The following is a 25,369-nucleotide window of genomic DNA, read 5'->3' on the forward strand; positions in this document are numbered from 1 at the left end:
TAATAACAGGTGTCTAGAAAGATGGGAGGGGACAGAGGTGGCACACCAGTTTGCTCTACTTCTTCACAGCTCCATGGACCTGCATTTGATGTTCATATCTGTACTGAGTTTGCATATTCTCCTTCAAAAGAATTGGATTCTGCCACATCCCAAAGGTATATTTTATCCCGTAGTGTAGAGTGTGGTGTGGCAAAAAGAAAAAGGAGTTGATCCACATGTAACAGAGGGCCTTAGGGAAACCAGGAACAGCAGGAAGGGATTACATTGCTCAGTGTTCTCCTTTCATGGTATGGTAAGAAGTCGCTTGATACCATTCAATCAATATTAGTTGTTAATGTTGTTCCCCACATATTCCATAATTAGCATTCTTGCATGCAACTCATTATACAAACTGTACATTAAAATATTTAACAAGAATTATTGATCCAGAAAGCATTTTATTTTCCCTGCCCAACCTGCAAAATCTGACATATTCAGGACAAATAAAAATCACATTTCCTTAACAAAAGAACCTCATATGTAAACAGACAAAAAGCTTCTTTTTAATATACAGCACAAAACTTACAGATGAAGGAAAACAATTCTAACATCTGAAAATACACAGCAAGCTTTAAAATTTAAATCCTGCACATCATCTGCTCCTGCACCTGTGATTTATTGTTAATTCATTTTGGCCATCTAGGAGAGTACAATTACCACAGGGAGAAAGGACAATCTCGATATGTTAGCAATCATTTCACCATTTTGACTGTCCCAATAATCAAAAAATTATATATGGTTTTAGAGACAGAAGAAATAATTGAAGGCAAATAATGGGATTAACGTTTCAAGGCAAGGATAATTTTTTTAAACATGCTGTGACCATTTGTAACAAAACAGCATGTTCAACAAGTTGCTCATTTACCATTGTTTCCATTCACCATTGGCAGCTAAGTTTAAAATATTCTGGAATAGTAAAATGAAAACCATACAAAATAAAATGTGATCAAGAATCACAATGTACAAAAATACTTTTTGAATATTGTTGACCATGAATGCTTTTTAAATAAGCACTTTTTAGAATTTAAAGGTGTATCAGGGAGATACTTTAAAACTCCCCCTCCCTTCAGTGAAAGCAAGTTTCTATTACATGCCTTGCACATAGAATGACTTCCATATTTGTTACAATTCTGAATTAGGTTATTTGAATAAGAAATGAAAATAAAATGCAATTAAAGGATAGCAAAACTCTCTAGTCTATTCACCTATTGCCTGCTGAGGTTTAAAAGAGAGTGGTAGGTCAGGAGAACAAGGGAAGACATAAGTATATAAACCACACTTCTCCCATCATTCTAAATCAATCAAGGTGACCCACGAGACAAACTTATGATCTGATAAAGCTCTGAAATAATCTATGCTCAGCACAGTACCACAGACAAGGATGAGTGGTTTAATACTACATACATAGTAAGTTGGGTAAATTACACAAAAATCATTTTTAGTTCTTGGTTGCAGTCTCTATAAAACTGCATTCCAACTAAGTCTAAACAGCATGCCCAAACTGCTAATAGTAATGAAAGCAATCAACAATGAAAGGTATAGTCAATGTAGTTTGTAGCAATGAAGTTCCTGTGCCCAGATGTACCAATTTGAAAAGATTGTATTAAAATGAGCAATGCCATTTAACTTTTTTAACAGCTTTTGTGCTTGACTGGATAAGAAAGTTTTTTTCTGACACAAACTCACTGTAAAAGCAAAATAAAAAATTGCAGTACAACCGCATATTCTACCACCTTTGGTGCTTCAAAACTAATCAATTTCTTTTAAAAGGCAGCAAATAAGAAAACCCTGTTCTTTCTCACCCAATTTTTCCCTCCTTCTTGTTGTTGAGCTTGGTTACCTAATCCAAGCCTCGACATTCTACATGAGTGATTGTTATACTTGCCTGTGTGCTCCCTTTATATGGTTTAGCCAGATATGCAAAAAGTTCATAGTTATTCATGCTATGGTCAGGTTTTACTTTCTTTCACAAGGACAAAAAGTAGCAAACTGCTACTTTCTTTCTCAAGCTTTGAGCAACCTTTCTTGCACAAGGCTCAATGGTGAGCTCCCGAACTGTGGTGTGCTTCACAGCTAACAGTTTCTAGGCCTGACACTGACACGTCAACTACATAAAGGGTCCATGAGAGTCATCAATTGAAATCAGCCAAAACAGATACCTGTGGAACATTAATTATGTAGAGCTTTTGTTTAAAATGAAATTGTCATTTTCAATTGAAAAAAATATAAATTTAAGATATTTACCAGAAGTGTAACCAAGTTACTCAATTTAAAGAAACACCCAGAGCAACACAAATAATTGCACTAAAGGATTGATTTTTACTCCTGTTAATTTCATTTCTCTCCCCCACCCCAGTAAAAGACAAAATAATTTGTGCAAAAAGGCATGGCCTTTCTAAATCTCTAGAACTCTGCCACAACTCAACTTCATCTGCAAGTCTGCTGAATGGTGGCAGTTTGGTCAGCGAGCAACACACACTTGCCTGGGATATTCCCTCTATGCCATTCTGCCACATCAAAAGACACTTTGTGGGAAGGATAAGAAATCAGCAAAAGATTCTTCCTTATTACTCAATGACACTATAAAAATTTTAATGCCACCAACACATTTATCAAGCTACTGCCTCTGATTTACCAAAATGCGATGAAGCGTTCACAATCTCTATCTTAGGCTATATTGACTATCAATTACATAGCCAACAGCAAAAACTTTGTTATATTTATTAGGTTTCTGAGATCAGAGACAATGAAAACTAAGGTAACTGTGCTTTTTAAATGAATGAAATAAGGTTAAGAATCTTTCTGAAGCTTGGATTACCTTTATATGTAGAGAAGCAATATTAGTTTTGGACATCACAGTGAACCTCCCATTGTGCAAAGTATTTATTACACTGAGCCATTTACAGCATCAATTTCAGGTATAAATCACTAAGATTTTTTTAACAAGAAAGATTATTGCATGAATAAAGCTGTCTACATTTAATATTTACAGAATCCTAAACATAGTGTGCGAAACAGGAGGTGTCTATAGCCTCTAATATACAGCTGTAAAGGGAGACATCTATGATTCTCCAATTACAATGTTGAACATTAAAGTCAATGGAACAAAAATAGTCTGAAGGCAGATTAAATGGAAAGCTTCTTTTTTACTAGGCCGAAGTCCTAAAGGCCCAGACTAATGACATAAGGATTGGAAAATTAATAGTAACTACTTCTTTATGTACAAGCACTGAATCAATTTAACAGCATTTAGGTTTAAGCACTTTCCATTGAATGTTATTTTTCATATTTCTGCCAGATTTATACAACTGTAAAAGCTAAGCTGGGAGGGAAGAAAACAGGAATTCTGTTAATGAAGTAAACTAGTGATTAGCTTTGATAGGCTCTATAAATGGCAAGTCTAAAGAAACGAGAATTCCTGACATTGTACCAAAGAACGGAATACAGCAAAAGACTTAGCTAAGAGCCAGAGCTCAGTGTTCTAAGAGTCTATCGGTTTGAGTTAAGAGAGGTGAATATCCTGTAGTACACTGGATCAGTAACTCCATTCTGTTTTGAAATTTACAATTTATTGCAGTTGCTCAACAGAACTAATTCTAAACTCTGGAATGCAGAGACTAGGATAGTAAAAAAAAAATCCAGCAAGGTTAAGGCTTACTGATTCATGTGGTTACAATCACAATCAGTTATTTTAACTTTTAATGTGTGGCATAAAATTGCTAATCCTTCTGCACATCCAATTGCTTGGTGACTACTTTCACTGAATACATTTCTTATGAGATTTGGAATGATGATATATATTCACCATACTCTTTAACAGGTCAGTCACATGCTAAATTATGTATGTATTGTGAAGGATGACTTCTATTGAAAATAATTTGGACTTGGCGCTTGTTAGAACTAATCTGCACATTTTCTTGTTTCATTCCAATACTTGGTGATTTCATGTTTCACATCACAAGTGATTTCATGTTTCACATCACAAGTGATTTCATGTTTCACATCACAAGGCAAAGTTAAACTATTCCCACTTAAGTCTACACACAACTTAGGACTGTATCACTAGGCAATCCTTTTGCTGGGGAATAATGTTGCACTGGGAAATATAAACACTTTAGGGTAGTTTTTTTTTTTAAGTACTTGCACAATTTAAAATGTGCTCAACACAAAAATACCCCTCCCCAATATGAAGCATAAAACTATTCTCTGCAACTAGGCAATTAATGACCATGAACTTTTCAAATGCAAAAATTAAACTCTTCCTTTTAGGTACTAATAGGAACATATGTTAATTTATAGCACTCCAAATCAAACAGCACACCGCATCACTAAAAATAATCAGTGGTAGCTTTGAAAAATGACAAGATCTAAATGTCAAATTCTGTTGAAATATTCTGCCACTTGTATCAATGTTTACTAAACACATTGCACTCATTACAATTTATAGTGAGAAAGTCTTTAAGTATACATTATACACCCATCACTGAATGGTTTCCATTCCAAAACAATCTGGAGGATTTTGAACATATGTTAATCCCTAAATTTCTATTCCATATCCCCCATCGCATTCAACTCTGGTCACTTTAGTCATCATCTGCAAAATTTCGCAGCTGACTCTTCATTTTCCGTTCCCATAACCTCTGGTTATCAGAAAATCCTTGTTTTCCTTTGTTGAAAGAATTTGGTCCTGCTGATGTTGGTGTTTCCCTGCAGGGAGAGGATACAAATAACCAAAAGACAAAACTTAGTTGATTTTCATGGAAAAATTAAAAACATGTTTGCTAAATTTCCCAATATAAATCATTTAACATGATCATAGAATGTTTCATAGAACCATACCATAGAAACTACAGCACAGAAACAGGCCCTTTGGCCCTTCTTGGCTGTGCCGAACCATTTTCTGCCTAGTCCCACTGACCTGCACATGGACCATATCCCTCCATACACCTCCCATCCATGTATCTGTCCAATTTATTCTTAAATGTTAAAAAAGAACCCACATTTACCACCTCGTCTGGTAGCTCACTCCATACTCCCACCACTCTCTGTGTGAAGAAGCCCCCCCTAATGTTCCCTTTAAACTTTTCCCCCCTCACCCTTAACCCATGTCCTCTGGTTTTTTTCTCCCCTTGCCTCAGTGGAAAAAGCCTGCTTGCATTCACTCTATCTATACCCATCATAATTTTATATACCTCTATCAAATCTCCCCTCATTCTTCTACGCTCCAGGGAATAAAGTCCTAACCTATTCAACCTTTCTCTGTAACTGAGTTTCTCAAGTCCCGGCAACGTCCTTGTAAACCTTCTCTGCACTCTTTCAACCTTATTTATATCCTTCCTGTAATTTGGTGACCAAAACTGAACACAATACTCCAGATTCGGCCTCACCAATGCCTTATACAACCTCATCATAACATTCCAGCTCTTATACTCAATACTTTGATTAATAAAGGCCAATGTACCAAAAGCTCTCTTTACGACCCTATCTACCTGTGACGACACTTTTAGGGAATTTTGTATCTGTATTCCCAGATCCCTCTGTTCCACTGCACTCCTCAGTGCCTTACCATTAACCCTGTATGTTCTACCTTGGTTTGTCCTTCCAACGTGCAATACCTCACACTTGTCAGTATTAAACTCCATCTGCCATTTTTCAGCCCATTTTTCCAGCTGGTCCAAGTCCCTCTGCAGGCTCTGAAAACCTTCCTCACTGTCCACTACACCTCCAATCTTTGTATCATCAGCAAACTTGCTGATCCAATTTACCACATTATCATCCAGATCATTGATATAGATGACAAATAACAATGGACCCAGCACTGATCCCTGTGGCACACCACTAGTCACAGGCCTCCACTCAGAGAAGCAATTCTCTACCACCACTCTCTGGCTTCTTCCATCAAGCCAATGTCTAATCCAATTTACCACCTCTCCATGTATACCTAGCGACTGAATTTTCCTAACTAACCTCCCATGCGGGACCTTGTCAAAGGCCTTACTGAAGTCCATGTAAACAATATCCACTGCCTTCCCTTCATCCACTTTCCTGGTAACCTCCTCGAAAAACTCCAACAGATTGGTCAAACATGACTTACCACGCACAAAGCCATGTTCACTCTCCCTATAAGCCCCTGTCTATCCAAATGCTTGTAGATTCTGTCTCTTAGTACTCCCTCCAACAACTTACCTACTACTGACGTTAAACTCACTGGCCCATAATTTCCCGGATTACTTTTCAATCCTTTTTTAAGCAACGGAACAACATGAGCCACTCTCCAATACTCCGGCGCTTCACCCGTAGACAGCGACATTTTAAATATTTCTACCAGGGCCCCCGCAATTTCACACTAGTCTCCTTCAAGGTCCGAGGGAACACTCTGTCAGGTCCCGGGGATTTATCCACTTTAATTTTCCTCAAGACAGCAAGCACCTCCTCCTTTTCAATCTGTACAGTTTCCATGGTCTCACTACTTGATTCCCTCAATTCCATAGATTTCATGCCAGCTTCCTTAGTAAATACAGACGCAAAAAACCTATTTATGATCTCCTCCATTTCCTTTGGTACCGCACAAAGCCGACCACTCTGATCTTCAAGAGGACCAATTTTATCCCTTACAATCCTTTTGCTCTTAATATACTTGTAAAAGCTCTTTGGATTATCCTTCACTTTGACTGCCAAGACAACCTCATGTCTTCTTTTTGCCCTCCTGATTTCTTTCTTAAGTATTTTTTTGCACTTCTTATACTCCTCAAGCACCTGATTTACCCCGTTTCCTATACATTTCATACAACTCCCTCTTCTTCTTTATCAGAGTTGCAATATCCCTTGAGAACCAAGGTTCCTTATTCCTATTCAATTTGCCTTTAATCCTGACAGGAACATACAAACTCTGCACTCTCAAAATTTCCCCTTTGAAGGCTTCGCACCTACCAATCACACCTTTGCCATGATCAACATATAAATACATGCAAGAACTGTAATTTGTACCCAACAGCCTTGAAACTTAGTTTTGTTACATATTGTTGGAAGTTATTCGTGTTAAAAGAGTAGCTAAGTTCAATGCAGATAAAGTAGTATTAACTGAAACATTTTCATGGTCTCAAATATTTAGCTTAATGTTTACATCATATTTTCACAGAAAAAAGTAATTTTTAAAAAATTTGCTCTTTGGATTCAGAGAAACAGGCCCACCATATTCATGCCAACTGTGATATCTATGCTAAATGCATCTCTTTCACCTGAAACCTGAAAGTTTCCGTATTCCCTTTGTTCTTTCCAAAACTATGTCTCACATAATCCAGAAATTATTGAATCTCTGTAAATCTATTTCTTTGTCATTCTAAATGGCAGGAATGATAATGTAGAACTTCAGCAACAGTCCCTATATTTCAGTATATTATTTTCTATAGTTCTCATTATATTTGAGAGAACATTTGTGAACACTGATCATTAAATTTGATCATATAGTTATGATAGGATTCCAGTGAGTGATATCTGTGATATATGTATAATGACAAAGAAGTCAATGATTCAAACTAAATATTTATTAGAACTTAAGAACAGAGAATTCTGGAAACACTGTAAACCAGGCAGCATCTTTTACAAATATAAATATATAAAGCTGAAGAGGGTAGCTAAGATCAACGTAGGTCCCTTGGAAGATGAGAAGGGGAAATTGATATTGGGTGATAAGGAAATGGCTGAGGCATTGAACGACTATTTTGTGTCTGTCTTCACGGTGGAGGACAGGGCTAATATTACAAAGAATGATGTTGTGGACGAAATGGTTGGAGAGGACCTCGATAAAATCGCTGTCACTAAAGAGATAGTGATGAGCAAACTAGAGGGCCTGAAGGTAGATAAGTCCCCTGGTCCTGATGGGATGCATCCCAGGGTGCTGAAGCAATTGGCGGAGGTTACAGTAGACATGTTGGTAATCATTAATCAGAACTCTCTAGACTCTGGGCAGGTCCTGGCAGATTGGAAGACAGCCAATGTCACACCACTTTTTAAAAAAGGATGTAGGCAAAAGAAGGGCAACTATAGGCCAGTTAGCTTAATGTCTGTAGTCAGGAAAATGCCTGAAGCTGTCATTAAGGAAGAAATAGCAAAACATTTAGAAAGGAGTGGTTCCATTAGACAGACGCAGCATGGATTCAGAAAGGGCAGGTCCTGTTTGACAAGCTTACTGGAGTTCTTTGAGGACATAATGAGTGCAGTGGATAGAAGGGAACAGGTGAATGTCACATACTTGGATTTCCAGAAGGTGTTCGATACGGTGCCAACAAGAGACTTATGAATAAGATACAGATGCATGGAGTCGGAGGAAGTGTATTGGCATGGATAGTGGATTGGTTAACCAATAGAAGGCAGAAAGTTGGTGTAAATGGGTGTTTCTCCGGTTGGCAGTCAGTGGTGAGTGGGGTGATGCAAGGGTCAGTGCTGGGCCCGCAGCTGTTTACCATTTACATTGATGATTTGGAAGAGGGGACTGAGTGTAGCATAGCAAAGTTTGCTGATGATACTAAACTGAGTGGAAAAGCAAACTGTACAGAGAATGTGGAGAGTCTGCAGAGGGATATAGATAGGTTAAGTGAGTGGGCCAAGGTCTGGCAGATGGAATACAATGTTGGTAAATGCGAGATCATCCACTTTGGAAGGAATAATGGAAGAACAGATTATTATTTAAATGGTGAAAGATTGCAGCATGCTGCTGTGCAGAGGGACTTGGGAGTGCTTGTTCATGAATCACAAAATGTTGGCTTGCAGGTACAACAGGTTATTAAGAAGGCAAACGGAATGTTGGCCTTCATTGCTGGAGGGATTGAATTCAAAAGCAGGGAGGTCATGCTGCAACTATACAGGGTACTGGTGAGGCCGCACCTGGAGTACTGTGTGCAGTTCTGGTCTCCATACTTGAGGAAGGATGTACTGGCTTTGGAGGCAGTGCAGAGGAGGTTCACCAGGTTGATTCCAGGGATGAAGGGGTTAACCTATGAGGAGAGATTGAGTCGCCTGGGACTATACTCTCTGGAATTCAGAAGAATGAGAGGGGATCTTACAGAAACATACAAAATTTTGAAAGGGATAGATGAGATAGAAGTAGGAAAGTTGTTTCAGGGGAGATTTAGGACAGAGATGAGGAGAAACTGTTTTTCTCAGAGTGGTGAATCTGTGGAATTCTCTGTCCAGGGAAGCAGTTGAGGCTTCCTCACTAAATATATTTAAGAAACAGTTAGATAAGTTTCTATATAGTAAGGGAATTAAGGGTTATGGGGAAAAGGCAGGTAGATGGAGCTGAGTTTATGGACAGATCAGCCATGATCTTATTGAATGGCGGGGCAGGTTCGATGGGCCGGATAGCCTACTCCTGCTCCTATTTCTTATGTTCTTTTCATGGAAATGAGAAAGAGTTGGCCTGCTGAGTGTTTCCAACATTTGTTATTTTTACTTTGGATTTGTGGCATCTGACATTTTTTATTGATTTTCAATTTCTTCTCAGAAAAATGAAAGGAAAGGTACGTCGCATCCAGAGTTTCACTGGTTAGCGGACAATTTCCCTCCACATCTCTCTGACGTAGTGGGGAACAGCGTCCGAGGCAAGTTACAGCAGTGGTTTGCCACTGCCTTCTGCTGGGTGAGTTTCCAAAGAGACCACCAGCTCGTACTAAAAACAAAGGGTAAGCACACACAGGAATGGGTTAACAGAGTGGCAATGCATCTATTTTCAAAGTTAAGTGGCTCATTAGGTTTAGTGATTTATTCTTGTTAACCAAAGCAAAAATAAGTGTTAATAATAAGTACAGTGAATTCTGTTATTACTTAACACCATCCACAATTTTAGTTGAAGCATACAATAACTTGTATGCTGGAAATCAAATGCATAGTGATATAAATTTAAAATATTTAATCCTTCCGAATTCTACAAATAGGGCAGATGCTATGAAGTAATAGGCAAATGCAAGATCTAGAAAAAGAAAATTCACTGTTATCTCCCTTCCTATTCAGGATGTGAGCCCAGTAAGAAGGCTATGCATCTTAATGCTATGAATTAGTGTTATGCAGAAACGACATTACTGCTGTGTGGAGAATGTAGTGTGAGCCCTTGCCCTCCTTGCTGATATCACTCTTTCACTGCCCTGGGAGCTCAGCACTGCACAGCCTGAGTATATATCTTTATACTATATATATATATATATTTTTCTTTTCAATAGTATAAGGATATGTACTCGTGAGGACCACAGCTAAGATAACAATTGAGGCTTCTGGAGTGTAGAGCTAAGGTGGCTACTGGGTGAATAGGTAAAGCAGGGTTGTGGAAGCTACATGATAATTGTGGTTCATACACAAATATAGGTAACTATCTTCAATTCCATATGCTTTTATTGTTCTTTAATTGCTGATGTCTTCAACATTTCTAACATTTATATGTAAATAATTCCAACTTTTTAAGTGGCTTAATAAAAATAATACCTGTAATATGGCAGCATCCCTAGTTTATGCTGAGCTATCTCGAGAATGATGACGAGAAGAGGAAAGGGAAAAGAATCAAGTCGCAAGGTTTGCACAGGGGCAAAATTTTAAAACTTGGGCACAAACGTGAACCCTGAATTGCTAAGTGGAATGCACATGTAGAATAATTATAGAACTTGACTAAAATAGATTTATAAGGACTCCAGATGGCAGTGGAGCTGAATGGGAACTGGAGTAGTTTCAGAACTGGTCTGGATCAGATTAGGACAGGCAAAATAGCATTCTAAGTGAGAATTTGAAAGACATTATTTGCTTTGATGATTACAGCTAAAAATGCTTTGGTAGGTTATTTCTGTTTGAGGGAGGAACATTCTGAAGGTTTGATTTATGTACAAGTCTCACAATTTAAAAAAATCTTTAAGTCAGGTTTAGGATGAAGAAAATGAAGGATGTATAGGGTTTGCAGCAGTGTGGATGATAGTAACCATGTTGTATATCAGATGTCATTTGGCATGCCCACTTATTATTCACTTTATATTCCACAGTTTATGACCCAAGTACTACATTTCGGGTTTACATGGAACGTGGGAGACAGGCGCATGATGTGTTGAAGAAGGGCACAAGAAACAAGAGGCCTTGTGAGCTATGAGTCATTTTATATGCTCAGTGGTGCAGTCTGCCCCCATCACCTGGGAAATAATCTATTCCAACAGCACCAGGAAACTACAGTAAAAGGCATACAGTTTTCATAGAGCAGACAGTTGAAGAATTGAGTTTTTTTTTGCGAGAGCTGAGTAACACTGCAGGTGGTGCAGCTGCTGGGACCTGGGAGGGTGGAGGGATCAGAAACTGGCAGTGAAGCCCTGAAAAGGGGAAACAGTAGCAGCTGGTGGATGGTCTGACTTCGAGACAAGCTGAAGCAAGAGGTTAGAGAATAGGCACAGGCTGGTTTAGAAAAAATTAGGGGGAAAAGGGGTCAGAGGAAAGAAGCTGAAAGGCAATTAGAGAAAAGGGAACAGAGGTACGGAATGTGGTGCAGGGACGCACCAAAGGAAGACATTAGAAAGGGATATCTGCTCACCAGCAAGTTTGAACAGCAGAGCTCAGCCTACAATCATCTGGGACCCCCCTCAACACTGAACATAGGAACACAAAAAATAGAAGCCGGAGTAGGCCATTTGGCCCTTTGAGCCTGCTCTATTATTTAACAAGTACATGCCTTATCTGGCTGTGGACTCAGCTTCACTTACCTACCCCTTCTCCATAACTTTAATTCCCCTACTATGCAAAAATTAATCTGTCTTAAATATACCTAATGAGGTAGCCTCCACTGGGCAGAGTATTCCACAGATTCGCCACTCTCTGGGAAAAGAAGTTCCATCTTAAATCTACTCCCCAATATTTTCAGGTGATGTCCCCTAGTTCTAGCCTCACCTACCAGTGCAAACAACTTCTTTGCCTTGATCGCATCTAGTCCTTTCATAACTTCTTGGTTCTATAAACTCCCCTTCCATTCCTCTGAGTTCTCCAAGTACAGTCTGAGGTAACCAATCTCTCCTCATAGGCTAACCCCTCATCTCTGAAATCGATCCCTTGCTCATGACACCACACTAAAGCAAATTCGGTCACGGGCATTTTTTACTTCTCCTTGTGGAGTGGAAACGTACTATTCTCAGCCCCAAAGGTCTGCAAAAGGAGGCGGCACTGTTTGGTAGATGCAATGTTTCTAAGTTGACCGCTTCCAGGGAAACACTAGTGTAGATGGACATATAAGAGTTCCTTTACATGCTGATACTAAGACATTGGTAGACGACTGTGCGAACATTTTAGACTGCAGCCATCAATTACAACATCCCTACCTTCCCATATTCTTCATGCGCATTTTTGCTTCTGGGGGCATTTCTTCTGGCTCACTCTGTAAAGAGAGATAATTCCATTAAGCAATGTTATTTATAGATGTTATGGTCAAGCCATTTCCATAAATTTTATGTTGGAAGAATTGAGTATTCAAATTTTTTACGCTAAATTCTAACTGTAATTCAACAAATAATCTACTGGGTTGAGCAGCATCTGTGGGAGGAAGAATTGTCAAAGTTTCAGGTCAAAATCCTGCACATGGACTGATCCAGGTGAAATGTTGGTCTCTTACTGAACCCCTGCAGCAACAGTTCAGTGAGAAAGTAGCCATGCCCTGTAAGAAATCAATCCCATTTAGTGAATTAGCTTTGACTCCATGTATACTAAGGGCTTAAGTTTTTCTGTTATGAAATGGTAGCATAAAAATGCTACAAAATGTAACTACTAAAAAACTGAACTAGTCATTTGGGAATTCTTAGACTCCGATTTGTAATCAAACAATAAAGTGAAAGAAAATTTCTGAACAGTTCTAAAATCAGCAATTCATTGATATCTAAATCACTGTATTGGGATATGTATCCAAATGTTAAAAAAACTCAATGTTGATCTGAGACATGGGTGTCATACACAGATCACTGTTAACATACAGACTAAGCATGCGAGTGGGAAGGTAAATCAGGTGCTGACCTTTACTGCAAGAGAATTTGAATATAAAGGTAGAAATGTTTTTGCTCCGTCATATGGTGCACGAGTGAGAGTATATAGTGGATTCAGGTTAATTGAATCATCGGTTAATTTGGGCAGCCCCTTGTTTGGGACAATTCTTAATGAACAAAAATTAAACAAGAAAATAGATGGGATTCTCTTTGCTCTCTTTGTTGCTAATTGGGGCAGGAGACTGTTGTCAAACAGCTTCAAATTAGTGTCAGTCATATGCACTTGCGTGGCTGTTAGACACTACACCATGCTTGGTGAGAACAGTTTTTAAATAGCATCAGTTGTGTGTGTTTGTATTAAAAAAGTGATTTTGTCACTAATAGTTGGCAAGAAACAAACAATTCAGAACTGTTTTGCTCACTACAGTTTCAAGTATTCAGGCCTAGAGATGCCAGAAACAGCCAGGAGTAAAAATGAAACAAATTCACTACTTCAACAAGTTAGGAACAATTAAGAATTTCAAGGTATCGACAATCATCTTGAATGTTACAATGAAAATGAAGAATTGGAGGATGCAAACAAGAGAAAATCTGCAGATGCTGGAAATCCAAGCAACACACACAAAATGCTAGAGTAACTCAGCAGGCCAGGCAACATCTAGGGAAAAGTGTACAGTTGACGTTTTGGGCCGAGACTATTCAGCAGGACAGATGGAGGTTGTAATCGTTGATAGCATTGTATGAAGGCATTCTATTATCTACAGTAGGCATCTTCTCTAGAGTACTGAAGAACAAGGGGTGTTCTTATTAAGAGTTTTTTTAAAAAATGAGACTTAAAAAGGGAGACATTTCCATTGTCAATCTCAATAATAAAGGATTGACTACTCAGATGAGAAGAGGAAGTGAATCTTTTGAAATGTCTATCCAAGAAGACTGTTGTATATCCAACACATAGATCTTGGAAGTTAAGAGGACTGGGAAGCTTTTAAAAAGCAACAGAAGGCAACTAAAAAAGTCATTAAGGCAAAGATAGAATGTGAAAGTAAGCTAGTTAATAATACTGAAGAGGATACCAAAAGTTTCTTCAAAAATATAAAGTGTAAAATAGAGAACGTGAGTGGACATTGGACCACTGGAAAATGATGCTGGAGAGGTAGTAATGGGACAACAAAATGGCAGGCGAACTGAATAAGTAGTTTGCATCGGTCTTCACTGTGGAAGACATTAGCAACATTGTGGAAGTTCTAGGTGTCAGGGAGCATGAAGCATGTGAAGTTACCATAACTAGAGAGAAGGTTGTTGGGAAACTGAAAGGTCCGAAGTTAGATAAGTCACTTGGACTAGATGGTGTACACCCCAAGGTTCTGAAATAGTTCCAGAAGATCGGAAAATTGCAAATGTTACTCCACTCTTCAGAAAGGGAAAGAGGCAGAAGAAAGGAAACTATAAGCTAGTTGGTCTGAACTCAGTGTTTAGGAAGATGTTGGAGTCAATTATTAAGACTGAGGTCTGGGTACTTTGAGGCACATGATAAAGTAGACCATAGTTGGTATGGTTTCAAAGGAAAATCTTATCTGAAAAGTCTCTTGGAACTCTTCGAAGAAATAGCATTTAAAACTCCACAATGTGTTGTACCTTTGGATGCTGAAAAAGCGTTCGACCGAGTCGAATGGAAATATTTATTCAATGTTTTAGAGAAATTTGGCTTTGGTGCTAATTTTAATAATTGGATTAAAATGATATATAAAGCCCCTATTGCTACTGTTGTCATTAACAATTGTAGGTCTCCTTTTTTTCAGCTTTCACGGGGGACGAGGCAAGGCTGTCCATTAAGTCCTTTGTTGTTTAATTTAATATTAGAACCCCTTGCTCTTCGTGAGGCTAAAAATATCCATGGGATTTTTGTGAATGAGACCATGCATAAGATCTCTCTTTATGCTAATGATTTATTGGTTTATATATCTAACCCTGACGAATCCATTCCTGCCTTGCTAAAATTATTTAATGAATTTGGAGGTTTTTCAGGATATAAAACAAATTTTAGTAAAAGTGAATTGTTTCCTTTAAATGATTCTGTCTCTATATATGATAATACTCCTTTTAAAGTTACAGATTCTTTTAGATATCTAAGTATTATATTTACCAAAAAAAATAAAGATCTTTATAAAGCCAATTTTGTTCCTTTAGTAGATTCTATGAAGTATTTACTTAGTAGATGGAGTCCACTTACATTCTAGTCCTGACGAAGGGTCTCGGCCTGAAACGTCGACTGCATCTCTTCCTACAGATGCTGCCTGGCCTGCTGCGTTCACCAGCAACTTTGATGTGTGTTGCTTGAATTTCCAGCATCTGCAGAATTCCTGTTGTTTCCACTTACATTTTCACTTGTTGGTCGTACTCATATAGTTAAAACGATGATTTTACCGAAATTTTTATATTTATTTCAGAATATTCCTGTTTTTTTGACTAGGAAGTTTTTTGATCGGATTGATTCTATTATTTTATCTTTTATTTGGAATAATAAAAGACCAAGAATTAGTAAATGTCACTTACAAAAATTGAAAAAGGATGGAGGTCTTGCTTTGCCTAATCTAAGAATGTATTATTGGGCTGTTAATGTGCGATATATGTCTTTTTGGTTATACTGGGTTGATAACAGTGATCGGCCAATTTGGGTAGACCTGGAACTGGAAGTTGTAAAACAGTTTTATTTAACCTCGTTATTGGGAGCTCCTTTACCTATGCAATTAGTTAAAGTTGTTAATCTAAACCTATATCCTGTGATTAAGTATTCTTTACAAATTTGGCTCCAATTCCGCAATTTTTCTAATCTTAAAAAATTTAAACTTTGTAGTTTAATTTACCGAAATTACTTTTTTTAAGCCTTCTTTGAGTGATCCAATTTTCTTACTTTGGAAAAATAAAGCTATTAATTCTTTTTTGGATTTATTTAAAGGAGATAGATTGATGTCTTTTGAACAATTAATTGATAAATATTCTCTTTCATACACTCTCTGCAGTACCTTCAAGTTAGACATTTTTTACAAAAATATTTAAATAATTTCCCTTACATATTGGAGGCTGACCTGTTAGATACTATTATGAGTATGAATCCTTTGATTAAGGGTTCTATTGGAAGAATTTATAATTTATTATTACAATGGGATAAGCGTCCTTTATCTAAGATTAAACAGGATTGGGAAAAGGAACTTAATTTGACTTTTACGACGGAGGATTGAATGCGGATATTGAAGATGGTTAACTCTTCTTCAATTTGTGCTAGCCATTCATTGATTCAATTTAAAATTGTACATCGTTATCATTTGACAAAGGAGAGACTTTCTAAAATCTTTCCTTATGTTGATAGTCATTGTGATAGATGTAAAACTGAGATAGCTACACTGACACATATGTTTTGGTCTTGTTCTATATTGGAACAGTTCTGGAAGTCAGTTTTTTCCACAATTTCTAAAACACTTAAAATTAATTTACAACCTAATAAATTAACTGTGCCTTTTGGAATAGTTCCTCAAAATATTCATGGTATTTCTGTGTCTGACCAACATGTTATTGCATTTGTTACATTGATAGCTAAGAGGGCCATTTTGTTGAAGTGGAAGGATACATCAGCTCCCACTTTGTCACACTGGTTCTCTCAAGTGATGCTATGTCTTAGATTGGAGAAAATTAGAAGTCAAACCTTTGAATCTTTGATTTTGAGAAAAGATGAGGTTCATTTGCTCGTTATTATCATTTGAGTTAATTGATATAATTTTTCCACGATCTAATTGTAAATTTTTTCGTATATTTTCTTTTCTTGCTGGTGGTTTGATGTTTATTTTTAGAAGTTTTTTGTATGATGCATGACTCCGGGGTTGTACACCTAATGGGTTCTTATTTTTCCTCACTTTTCTGCTTAGTAGGTTTTCGTTGTTATCACAAAATTTTTTTTCAATCTTTGTGATAGTCTTTTTTGAGACATTGTAAGTGTTGTTACTTCAATGTACTCATGTTATTTTTCCTGTATAATATAACAATAAAAATATTTGAAAAGAAAAGAAGACATAGCAAGCAGGATATAGACAAAGGAGAATCAGCTGATGTTGTGTACTTGAATTTTCAGAAGGCCTTTGACAGGGTGTCACACATGAGGCTGCTTAACAAGCTACGAGCCCATGCTATTACAGGAAAGATTCTAGCATGGATAAAGCAGTGGCTGATTGGCAGGGGGCAAAGAGTGAGAATAAAGGGAGCCTTTTCTGGTTGGCTGCTAGTGACTGGTGGTGTACCACAAAGGTCTGTGTTGGGACCAATTCTTTCTACGTTAGAATTTCAATGATGTGGATGATGTAATTGTTGCAAAGTTTGCAGATGATGTAGATGGTGCAAGGTTAGGTAGCTTTGAGGAAGTAGAGAAGCTACAGAGGACAGACAGATTGGGAGAATGGGCAAAGAAATGTCAGATGGAATACAGTGTCAGAAAGTGTATGGTTATGCACTTTGGTAGAAGAAATGAAAGAATTGACTATTTTCTAAATGGAGGGAAAATACGAAAAAAGCTGAGGTGCAAAGGGACTTGAGAGTCCTTTTGCAGGATTCCCTAAAGGTTAATTTGCAGGTTGAGTCTGTGGTGAGGAAGGCAAATGTGATGTTAGCATTCATTTTAACAGAACTAGAATATAAAAACAATGTTGTGATGTTGAGACTTCATAAAGCACTGGTGAGGTCTCACTTGGATTATTGTGAGCAGGTCTGGGCCCCTCATCTTAGAGAGGATGTGCTGAAACTGGACAGGGTTCAAAGGAGGAGCAAAAAATGATTCCAGAATTGAACAGCTTGTCATATGAAGAGCATTTGATGGCTCTGGGCCTGTATTCACTAGAATTCAAAAGAATGAGGCATGGCTCATTGAAACCTATCAAATGGTGAAAGTCCTACATAGAGTGAATGTGAAGACAATGTTTCCTGAACTGGGAGAGTCTAAAACCAGAAGACACTGTCTCAGAATAGAGGGGCTTCCTTTTATAACAAAGATGAGGAGGAATTTCTTTAGCCAGAGTGGTGAATCTGTGGAATTCTTTACCACAGGCAGCTGTGGAGGCCAAGCCTTTATGTATATTTAAGGCAGAGGTTGACAGATTCTTGATTGGTCAGGGCATGAAGGACTATGAGGAGAAGGCAAGAGATTAGGGCTGAGAGAAAAAATGGATCAGCCATGATGAAATGGCAGAGCAGACTCAATGGGCCAAATAGCCTAATTCTGCTCCTATATCTTATGGTCTTATCAATGAGATGTTTAAATATTAATATCAAAGTTAATGCACAAAGTGATGCAGCGGTACAAGATCAGTCACCATGGAAAGGCCAAATGGCTTTTTCATAATTCTGCTTTGGCTCTATAACATATTACTTTTAGAAAATACACTTACATCATCATCTTCATTAAAGACTGCAGCAACTGAAGGCTTCTTTGGAGCTAGGACAGGTGGATTTTCTTTTGGTTTCTAGGGACAGGAATAGATCGTGCATGAATCAATATAACCAAAATAAGAACAAAAAGTTATATGAACTATTTTCCTTAACTAGATGTTATGAGACTCTGTTTGAACCTTCACAACTACTCAAACACATTATAGTGAAACTACACATGAAATCAGTTTTTCCTTATTTATCAATACCATTAATAAATTTGAACGTCATTCAGATTAAGTTTCTGTCTTTCGAAGAAGTGTCTCTTTTATTTCCAAGTGCAGTCCACCACATTCCCTTGCTAACCACTCAATTCCTTTATAAATATTTCAGTTCAATTTGATGAGTGCATAAATAACCTCACTTTCCCTTCCATTTTAACTCTTTTAATTTCCTTCTATTAATCATGGCTATTCTAATAATGATCCATGCTTATGCTATTCTATCAATAGTCTGAATGATACAAAAGTATCACCAGTATGTACCACCAGGCACAATATTTGAGCCTAAAGATATGGTCTGAGCAACTGAGCACTGTGAAAATACTCAGAGAATTAGTTACCATCAACATGATTTTCCAAAGAAGTTTACTCAAATGAAAAATAAGTGACCTGAAACACTAACTCTATTCTTCAAATGCTGCCCCACAAGTCAGGTATTTCTGGAATTTTCTATTTTTATTTCTGATATCCAGTATTTACAGTAATTTACTTTTGTATTTTAAAGGATATGCCAATCCTGATGAATCTATGTGAAACTTTGCAACAAGGTGACAAAAAGAGCATCTACTGAAATTTTAATACGGAGTCACTAATGTCTCAGTGACATTATATGATGCTAGCTCAGACGAAGTTAATGGAATTGATGGTGAATTACTGTTCTAATTGTGAAAATGTCTGAGCAGCAAGAGGTAGTGAGCACGGATACTGGGGCAAATGCTCCAAGATCTACCCAACTGATCCCCCACAAGGACTCAGGTTTAATTAGTCACCCAAAAAATCTACTGACTAAAAAAAATCACACAACTATATATATTTTTACATAGTTTGTAAGAAAATCAACAACACTGCCTGAATAATTTCATCTAAAATATTCCAACTTGGTAAGCATAGCCCAACTTAAGAGTTAAGAATTTACACTGTCATTTCAGAATCAGGTTGGATAATAAGGTTGTTATTACAAAAACACGTTATTCCAAATTAAATTTGCAACAATTTTTTCAATTTCTATATTTTACCTTTCTTACAAGAATCACCTTCACAAACTATGAACTGTTTGATATTCAAGTGCTCTAAGGGGACAGCCTAATACTGACCATTAACAGACAGACTGGAGATAAGTGCATTCTGAAAGTAAAACAACAATCTGAGCCTGACTTTGAACTTTAACATTTCATAACGCTGCACTGTTCACATGCTTTAGATTAAGTACACTCCACTTAATTAAGAGAATGTTAGAATTAAATGAAAATAGGATGAACGAAAAGACTGACAGTATACCTCCATGAAATTTAGTTTGGCCCTCAATGCAATCCATTAGTAGGTTTAATGCTCATAGTATCTCATACTAAACTGATACTCTTCTGCCTCAGTTATATACATCACAGCTTATACTCCATTTGAATCTGAACGAGTTAAGCTGTTTAGTAGGGAAAACTCAATGTAAGAAAAGTGCCATCCCATTTACTTGGTTTCAATAAATTATTGTCATTAACTACTCCATCCTCCCAACACATTAAAAACAAAACAAAAAAGAAGTCATTACTTACATTTGTTCCTAACTTGATGGATATTGGGGCTGGCTTCTTTAATGTTGTATTTCCTATCGAAAATCCAACTTTTGTGACTTTTGCAGGCGTGGGTTTGTTGTTTGTATCCCCAACAGCTGAGTCGTCTTGATCTCTTTCGTTAGCTGCTCTTTTCTCTGCATTTCGACTTGAACTTTCTCCTTCATTACTGGAAGAAACAGTCTTAGTTTTCATAGTTTTCTCTGCTTTCTCTTCTGGTCCTGGTGGAGTCGAAACAACTTACCAAGATGAGATACTTTTATCGAGCACTGTGACGATTGCAGCAACCTCAATAAGCATTTAAGGAGCTTCTGTGGGTGTGCACTGCCTGAACCAGCAGTCTCTTCCACTGTTTGTCAGATAGAGTAGATGCAGGCTCTAGAAAACCATTTCATAGATGGATAGACTCTAAATTTCAGTTTCAGGGCAGGATTAATCCAGTGCTCCTGTTTCTTGGACCCCAGAAAAAATTCACAGGACCAAAACAGTACAGATTTTAGTAGACCAAAAGGTCCACAGTGAATACACATTCACCAAGTACTTTTCAAACTGTAGATTTTCTGGTGTTACGTTTTAAACGACGTTGGGAATATAACATTTTAGCCACATTGGCAACATCCTAAAATAACTGGTGGCCAAAATCAATACCAGGATAAACAGATTCACAGTTCAAGAAATTTCATTTTCTACATTTGTGAATCTTGGTCTTACTTTTCATTGTCCAGCAGCATACATATGTTCCAGTGATGTTAAATTTAAAAATAGACAATTTTTCAAATCTGACAATTAGTTTGAAATCTGTCTGATTAAATTAAAGTTAATTCTGGAGACAAAATTCAGAATAGCAAATGACAACCAAAAACTTAAGGTTGAATAGTTTTACATATGTTGATTTACTATAGAATAAAATTTTGTTTTGAGAAGTAATTATTTTCAATTCAGAATTGACAGTTCTAAAACAAATTCCTCCTAATTTTCAACAAAGAACTTGCATAATAGTTTTCAGATCCAAATGATTTTAACATATGTACTAGCTAAGAGCCTTATTTCTATTTGCCCCCAATATCACATTTTTCTTAATAAATATTCTCTGCATTCCAACAAAACAGCCCAGGACCTAGCAAGCATTCCTTTCATTGGCCTGTTAATTAGAAGATAGAAATGGATACAACATTGGGCTGTTATATACAAAACATACACAATATGAAAAGTCCACTTTGACTCCCTAATCGCTATCGCTCTCCATTTATACTATACAAAACTTTATTTCTGCAAGGTCATTACTATAAGAATTAAATAATTCTTAAAAGAAGTGATTTATTCCACAACAAATTAGGGTAAGTTTTAAACACAGCACAATCAATGCATTATTTGAAAGAAAACTATATTCAAATTTGCACACCAAAAATATACTAGAGGAAATGCAAAACACTAACTTTCAAAAATACTCCGACCAGGCAGCAACTAATCAACCACCATTCATCAGAACTGGAAGCATGAATCAGTCCTGATTTTAAAAAAGTCGCTGATTTGTAAGATTAATCTCAACACAAACAGTGTACAGTCTGTTGAGTATTCATAGCATTTTCTTTTCCTATGCTGAAAATAGAATGGAATCATCTCATGTCAGAGCATGGTTAAACAAATCTAAGTTGCAAGCTACCTGTTACTGTAATGTGAATTTACATTTACTTGGCAAGTTGCTGCAATGCCCCCTATGATACTGTTGTATTCAATTTCGTACACAGCAGCAACGAGGATACTTCATTAATTAAAACTAGTACTGATTTGGTCCTACTGGATTTTTTGTGTTGCCAAAATGTGAATCACACAATGCAAAATAGGCGAAGTTGGTATTAGTAAAAAATAATCTACTAGAAAAGATAATGAGCCAGAGTACTGATAACCTCAAAACTTGAAGATTTTCATCGCAGAGTTTTGAAACAGTTGACTATAAAGATGATAATGGCTCTGAATATGTTACAGAATTCTATAGATCTTAACCTCTGCAGATAGCAGAGTGGCAAATGGGACACCACCATTTAAGAAATGGAGAGACAAATTGGAACTTTCCAAACTGTTACCCTGATAACAATGGTGGGGAAAATGCTGGAATCTATTAATGCTTGGAAAATATCAGCACTATTGATCAGTCTCAACATGGATTTATTAAAGAGAAATTGCATTTGACTAATGTACTGGAGGCCTTTGTGGATATATCCAGCAGAGCACATAAGTGGGAACTAATGGATTTTCAGAAAGATCAAAGTCCCACACAGAAGCTTGATAAACAAGTTTAACATGAAGTTATGGTGATATAATGACACAGATTGAGAATTTGTAGAAAACAAGAGTGTAAAAATTAATGGATCTTTCTTGGGTTGGCAAGCTGTCAACTAGTTGGCAATGACAGAGCTCCAACTACTCACAAATCATGTCAATGATCTGAGCCAGAAGGACCAAATGCAATATTTCCACATATACTCCAGCTACAAAACTAATCAGAATGAGAGTAACAAGGTGATCAGAAATAGATTTCAGACAGGCATTGACAGGCTGAATGGACAAAATGTGGTCAGTAGCATAAAATGTGGAAAAATGCAAGGTTAAAAAAAACGCTAAGTACTTTTTAAATTGAAGAGTCTGAAATATTTATGTTCAAAGGGAAATGTGTGTCCTTATGCATTAGAAATCGATAGGTAATATGCAGGCACAACAATTAGGAAGGCAAAGGACTTACTGGAATTGACTTAACAAGTGATTAGAAGATTAAGAGTCCTGAAGAAGAATTTCAGCCCAAAACATTGCCTGTTCATTCCTCTTCATAAGTGTTGCCTGAGCTGCTGAGTTCTTCCAGCATTTGTGTGTATTACAGAAGAGTAACTGTGTCACACTGGAGTTATAGAAGGCCTAGAAACAGTGGAGTACTGTGTACAATTTTAATTTCCTTTCTTAAAAATATACTATACTTGCTATAGGGTGAGCACAGTAAAGGTTTACCAGACTGGTTCCTATCATGCCAGGTCCATTATGTCAGGAGAGATTGAATAGGACAGACTTCTATTCTTCAGAGATTGGAAGACTCAGAAGTTAATTCATTGAAAAATACAAAATTCTTAAGAGGCACATCAAGACAGACACATGGAGGGTATTTCCTAAAACTTTATGTCATTATCAGAGAATACAGCTAGATCGATTTGTATTGAACTCTTTTCACCCCAGAGTGATGAATCCTTGGAAATTTCTACCACAGAAGATCAGTCATTAGCTGAGATTGTAGCAGATTTCTGGGGAGTTAAAATATTCAAGCAATATGGGTTGGGAGAGGACTTAAAAACAGGACTGAGTTAGAAAATCAGCAATAATCTGATTGAAAGGCAGAGCAGGATTGAGTGGCCTATTGCCCTTGCCATGTTCTTAGCTCTTATCAAGAACTAGTTTTACACTGTATTTTGTGGCAAATTAACATTCAATACACAAATTAAAAAAAGATTAGTACAGCCAAAAAGATGGTACCTACAAAATTATAAGCTGGACCCCTCAAGAAGTACATGGATGTAAAAAAAAAATGGAGGGTTACAGGCTACGTAGGAGGGAAGGGTTAAATAGATTGTAGACTAGGTTTGTATAGGTTGGCACAACATCATGGGCCAACCTATACAACCTGTGCTGCACTGTTATATATTCTTAACCTTGCCCAAAGTGTTAATTTAAAAACGCAAACACGAGGAATTCTGCAGATGCTGGAACTTCAAGCAACACACATAAAAGATGCTGGTAAACGCAGCAGGCCAGGCAGCATCTCTAGGAAGAGGTACAGTCGACGTCTCGGCCCGAAATGTCGACTGTACCTCTTCCTAGAGATGCTGCCTGGCCTGCTGCGTTCACCAGCAACTTTGATGTGTGTTGCCCAAAGTGTTAATGCTTTCTTTCAGCTACCTCAATTAAATAAAATAACCAATTTAAAATCAATAATGTAAAAGTTAATTCCAAATCAAGATATTAGATAGGATTGCAAGATTATAAAAGCTGCATAATTAGGCCATATGGTCCTTTGCATCTCATCTGATTCATTAAGAACATGGCTGAAATTACAGAATAATTTAAAGTGAACTTAAACTACAATCAAATACATATTAAGACACATCAGGTGGCGGTATTTTACATCAAACTGACATAATAGGAGTCAGATACATTTCATTAAAAAATACAGAAAAGATATTAAATCTGCAACTAAGCTTGCAGAAGTTATATCAAGTACAAAATTATTTTTTAAATCTGAAAGGTTGCTTTTAAACAAATGTGTCAAGTTTGATAAATTTTCACTTGAACCCCAACATTTAGGCATGAGGAACTTTATTTTGTTCGTTCACAGGATCCGCCTCCAAACTGGGTGGCCTGCTGGGGCAGTTTGAGTCAACCACGTTATTAAGGATCTAAAGTTCACAGATAGGGCTAAGGCTGGCTAACGTTAACAGAACTCCTCGCTGATGAACACAACCCCATTAAATGATTTAAAACTGGAAGGTGAGCCTTTAACGGCAACATATCAAATTAGGCGTGACGGATCTAAGGTGGGGGGGGGGGGAAGAACCGCTTTCGCCTCTCATCTCGCTGGGGGCCCGCCCCGGTCACCCTCCCGCACTCCTCCATGCGTCCTTATGAATTTTATACACAAATGTCTTTCCTTCACTAACGCGGTAGCATGTAATGTGTAGCACTGCACTTGCTGCCGCGCTCGGTGTGGTAAAAGATTAGGAACCGGCACCTTCATCCTGCAGCTTCGCCTGCTCCAAATGCGTTCGCTCCGCCATTTCCAATCACCCTAACACTGCCTGGAGGCTCCTGGGAGCAGCCGCTACGTCACTTCCTGGCGCCATGGGACGAAACATCGGAGTGGCGCACCTTTGCAACTGGGCTCTTCAGGGCACAGTCTAGTTGTGATTCTTAATTTTACAGTTCGTTGAATTCTGTAACTCTAGCACAAATTTACTTTTCTGACACTATATTAGTCGAGCTTTCATTATTTACAGAATTTTTATTCACTTTTCTGTGTATTGCTGAAGAAGTCAGTGTTATTCATCTCTAA

The 25,369-nt window shown here is 37.4% G+C and overlaps 1 protein-coding gene across 2 annotated transcripts; it reads right to left on the bottom strand.

Annotated features, from left to right (window-relative positions):
• Positions 1–520: 520 nt before the first annotated feature.
• Positions 521–25,130, bottom strand: LOC140198925 (PEST proteolytic signal-containing nuclear protein-like). 2 transcript variants are annotated; one of them, XM_072260189.1, is made up of 5 exons: positions 25,049–25,130; positions 20,263–20,501; positions 18,455–18,529; positions 12,372–12,427; positions 521–4,746 (listed from the first exon to the last, which is right to left on the bottom strand). In XM_072260189.1, exons 1-5 carry the CDS (start codon positions 25,092–25,094, stop codon positions 4,623–4,625), a joined length of 540 nt encoding a protein of 179 aa, XP_072116290.1. In that variant the 5' UTR covers positions 25,095–25,130; the 3' UTR covers positions 521–4,622. The 2 variants fall into 2 exon arrangements, with proteins under 2 accessions (XP_072116290.1, XP_072116291.1); XM_072260190.1 differs by lacking the exon at positions 25,049–25,130 and adding an exon at positions 20,525–20,658 and having other exon boundaries at positions 20,263–20,449.
• Between the last annotated feature and the right edge of the window lie 239 nt (positions 25,131–25,369).

Source organism: Mobula birostris, chromosome 6, assembly GCF_030028105.1.
Source record: "Mobula birostris isolate sMobBir1 chromosome 6, sMobBir1.hap1, whole genome shotgun sequence".
Classification (NCBI taxonomy): domain Eukaryota; kingdom Metazoa; phylum Chordata; class Chondrichthyes; order Myliobatiformes; family Myliobatidae; genus Mobula; species Mobula birostris.

Coding starts and splice junctions, on each gene's coding strand:
- LOC140198925 (XM_072260189.1), bottom strand. CDS start 25,094: ATGGCGGAGCGAACGCATTTGGAGCAGGCGAAGCTGCAGGATGAAG. Junction 20,502..25,048: donor GGCGAAGCTGCAGGATGAAG/GTGCCGGTTCCT, acceptor CGACTCCACCAG/GACCAGAAGAGAAAGCAGAG. Junction 18,530..20,262: donor CCATCAAGTTAGGAACAAAT/GTAAGTAATGAC, acceptor TCCTGTCCCTAG/AAACCAAAAGAAAATCCACC.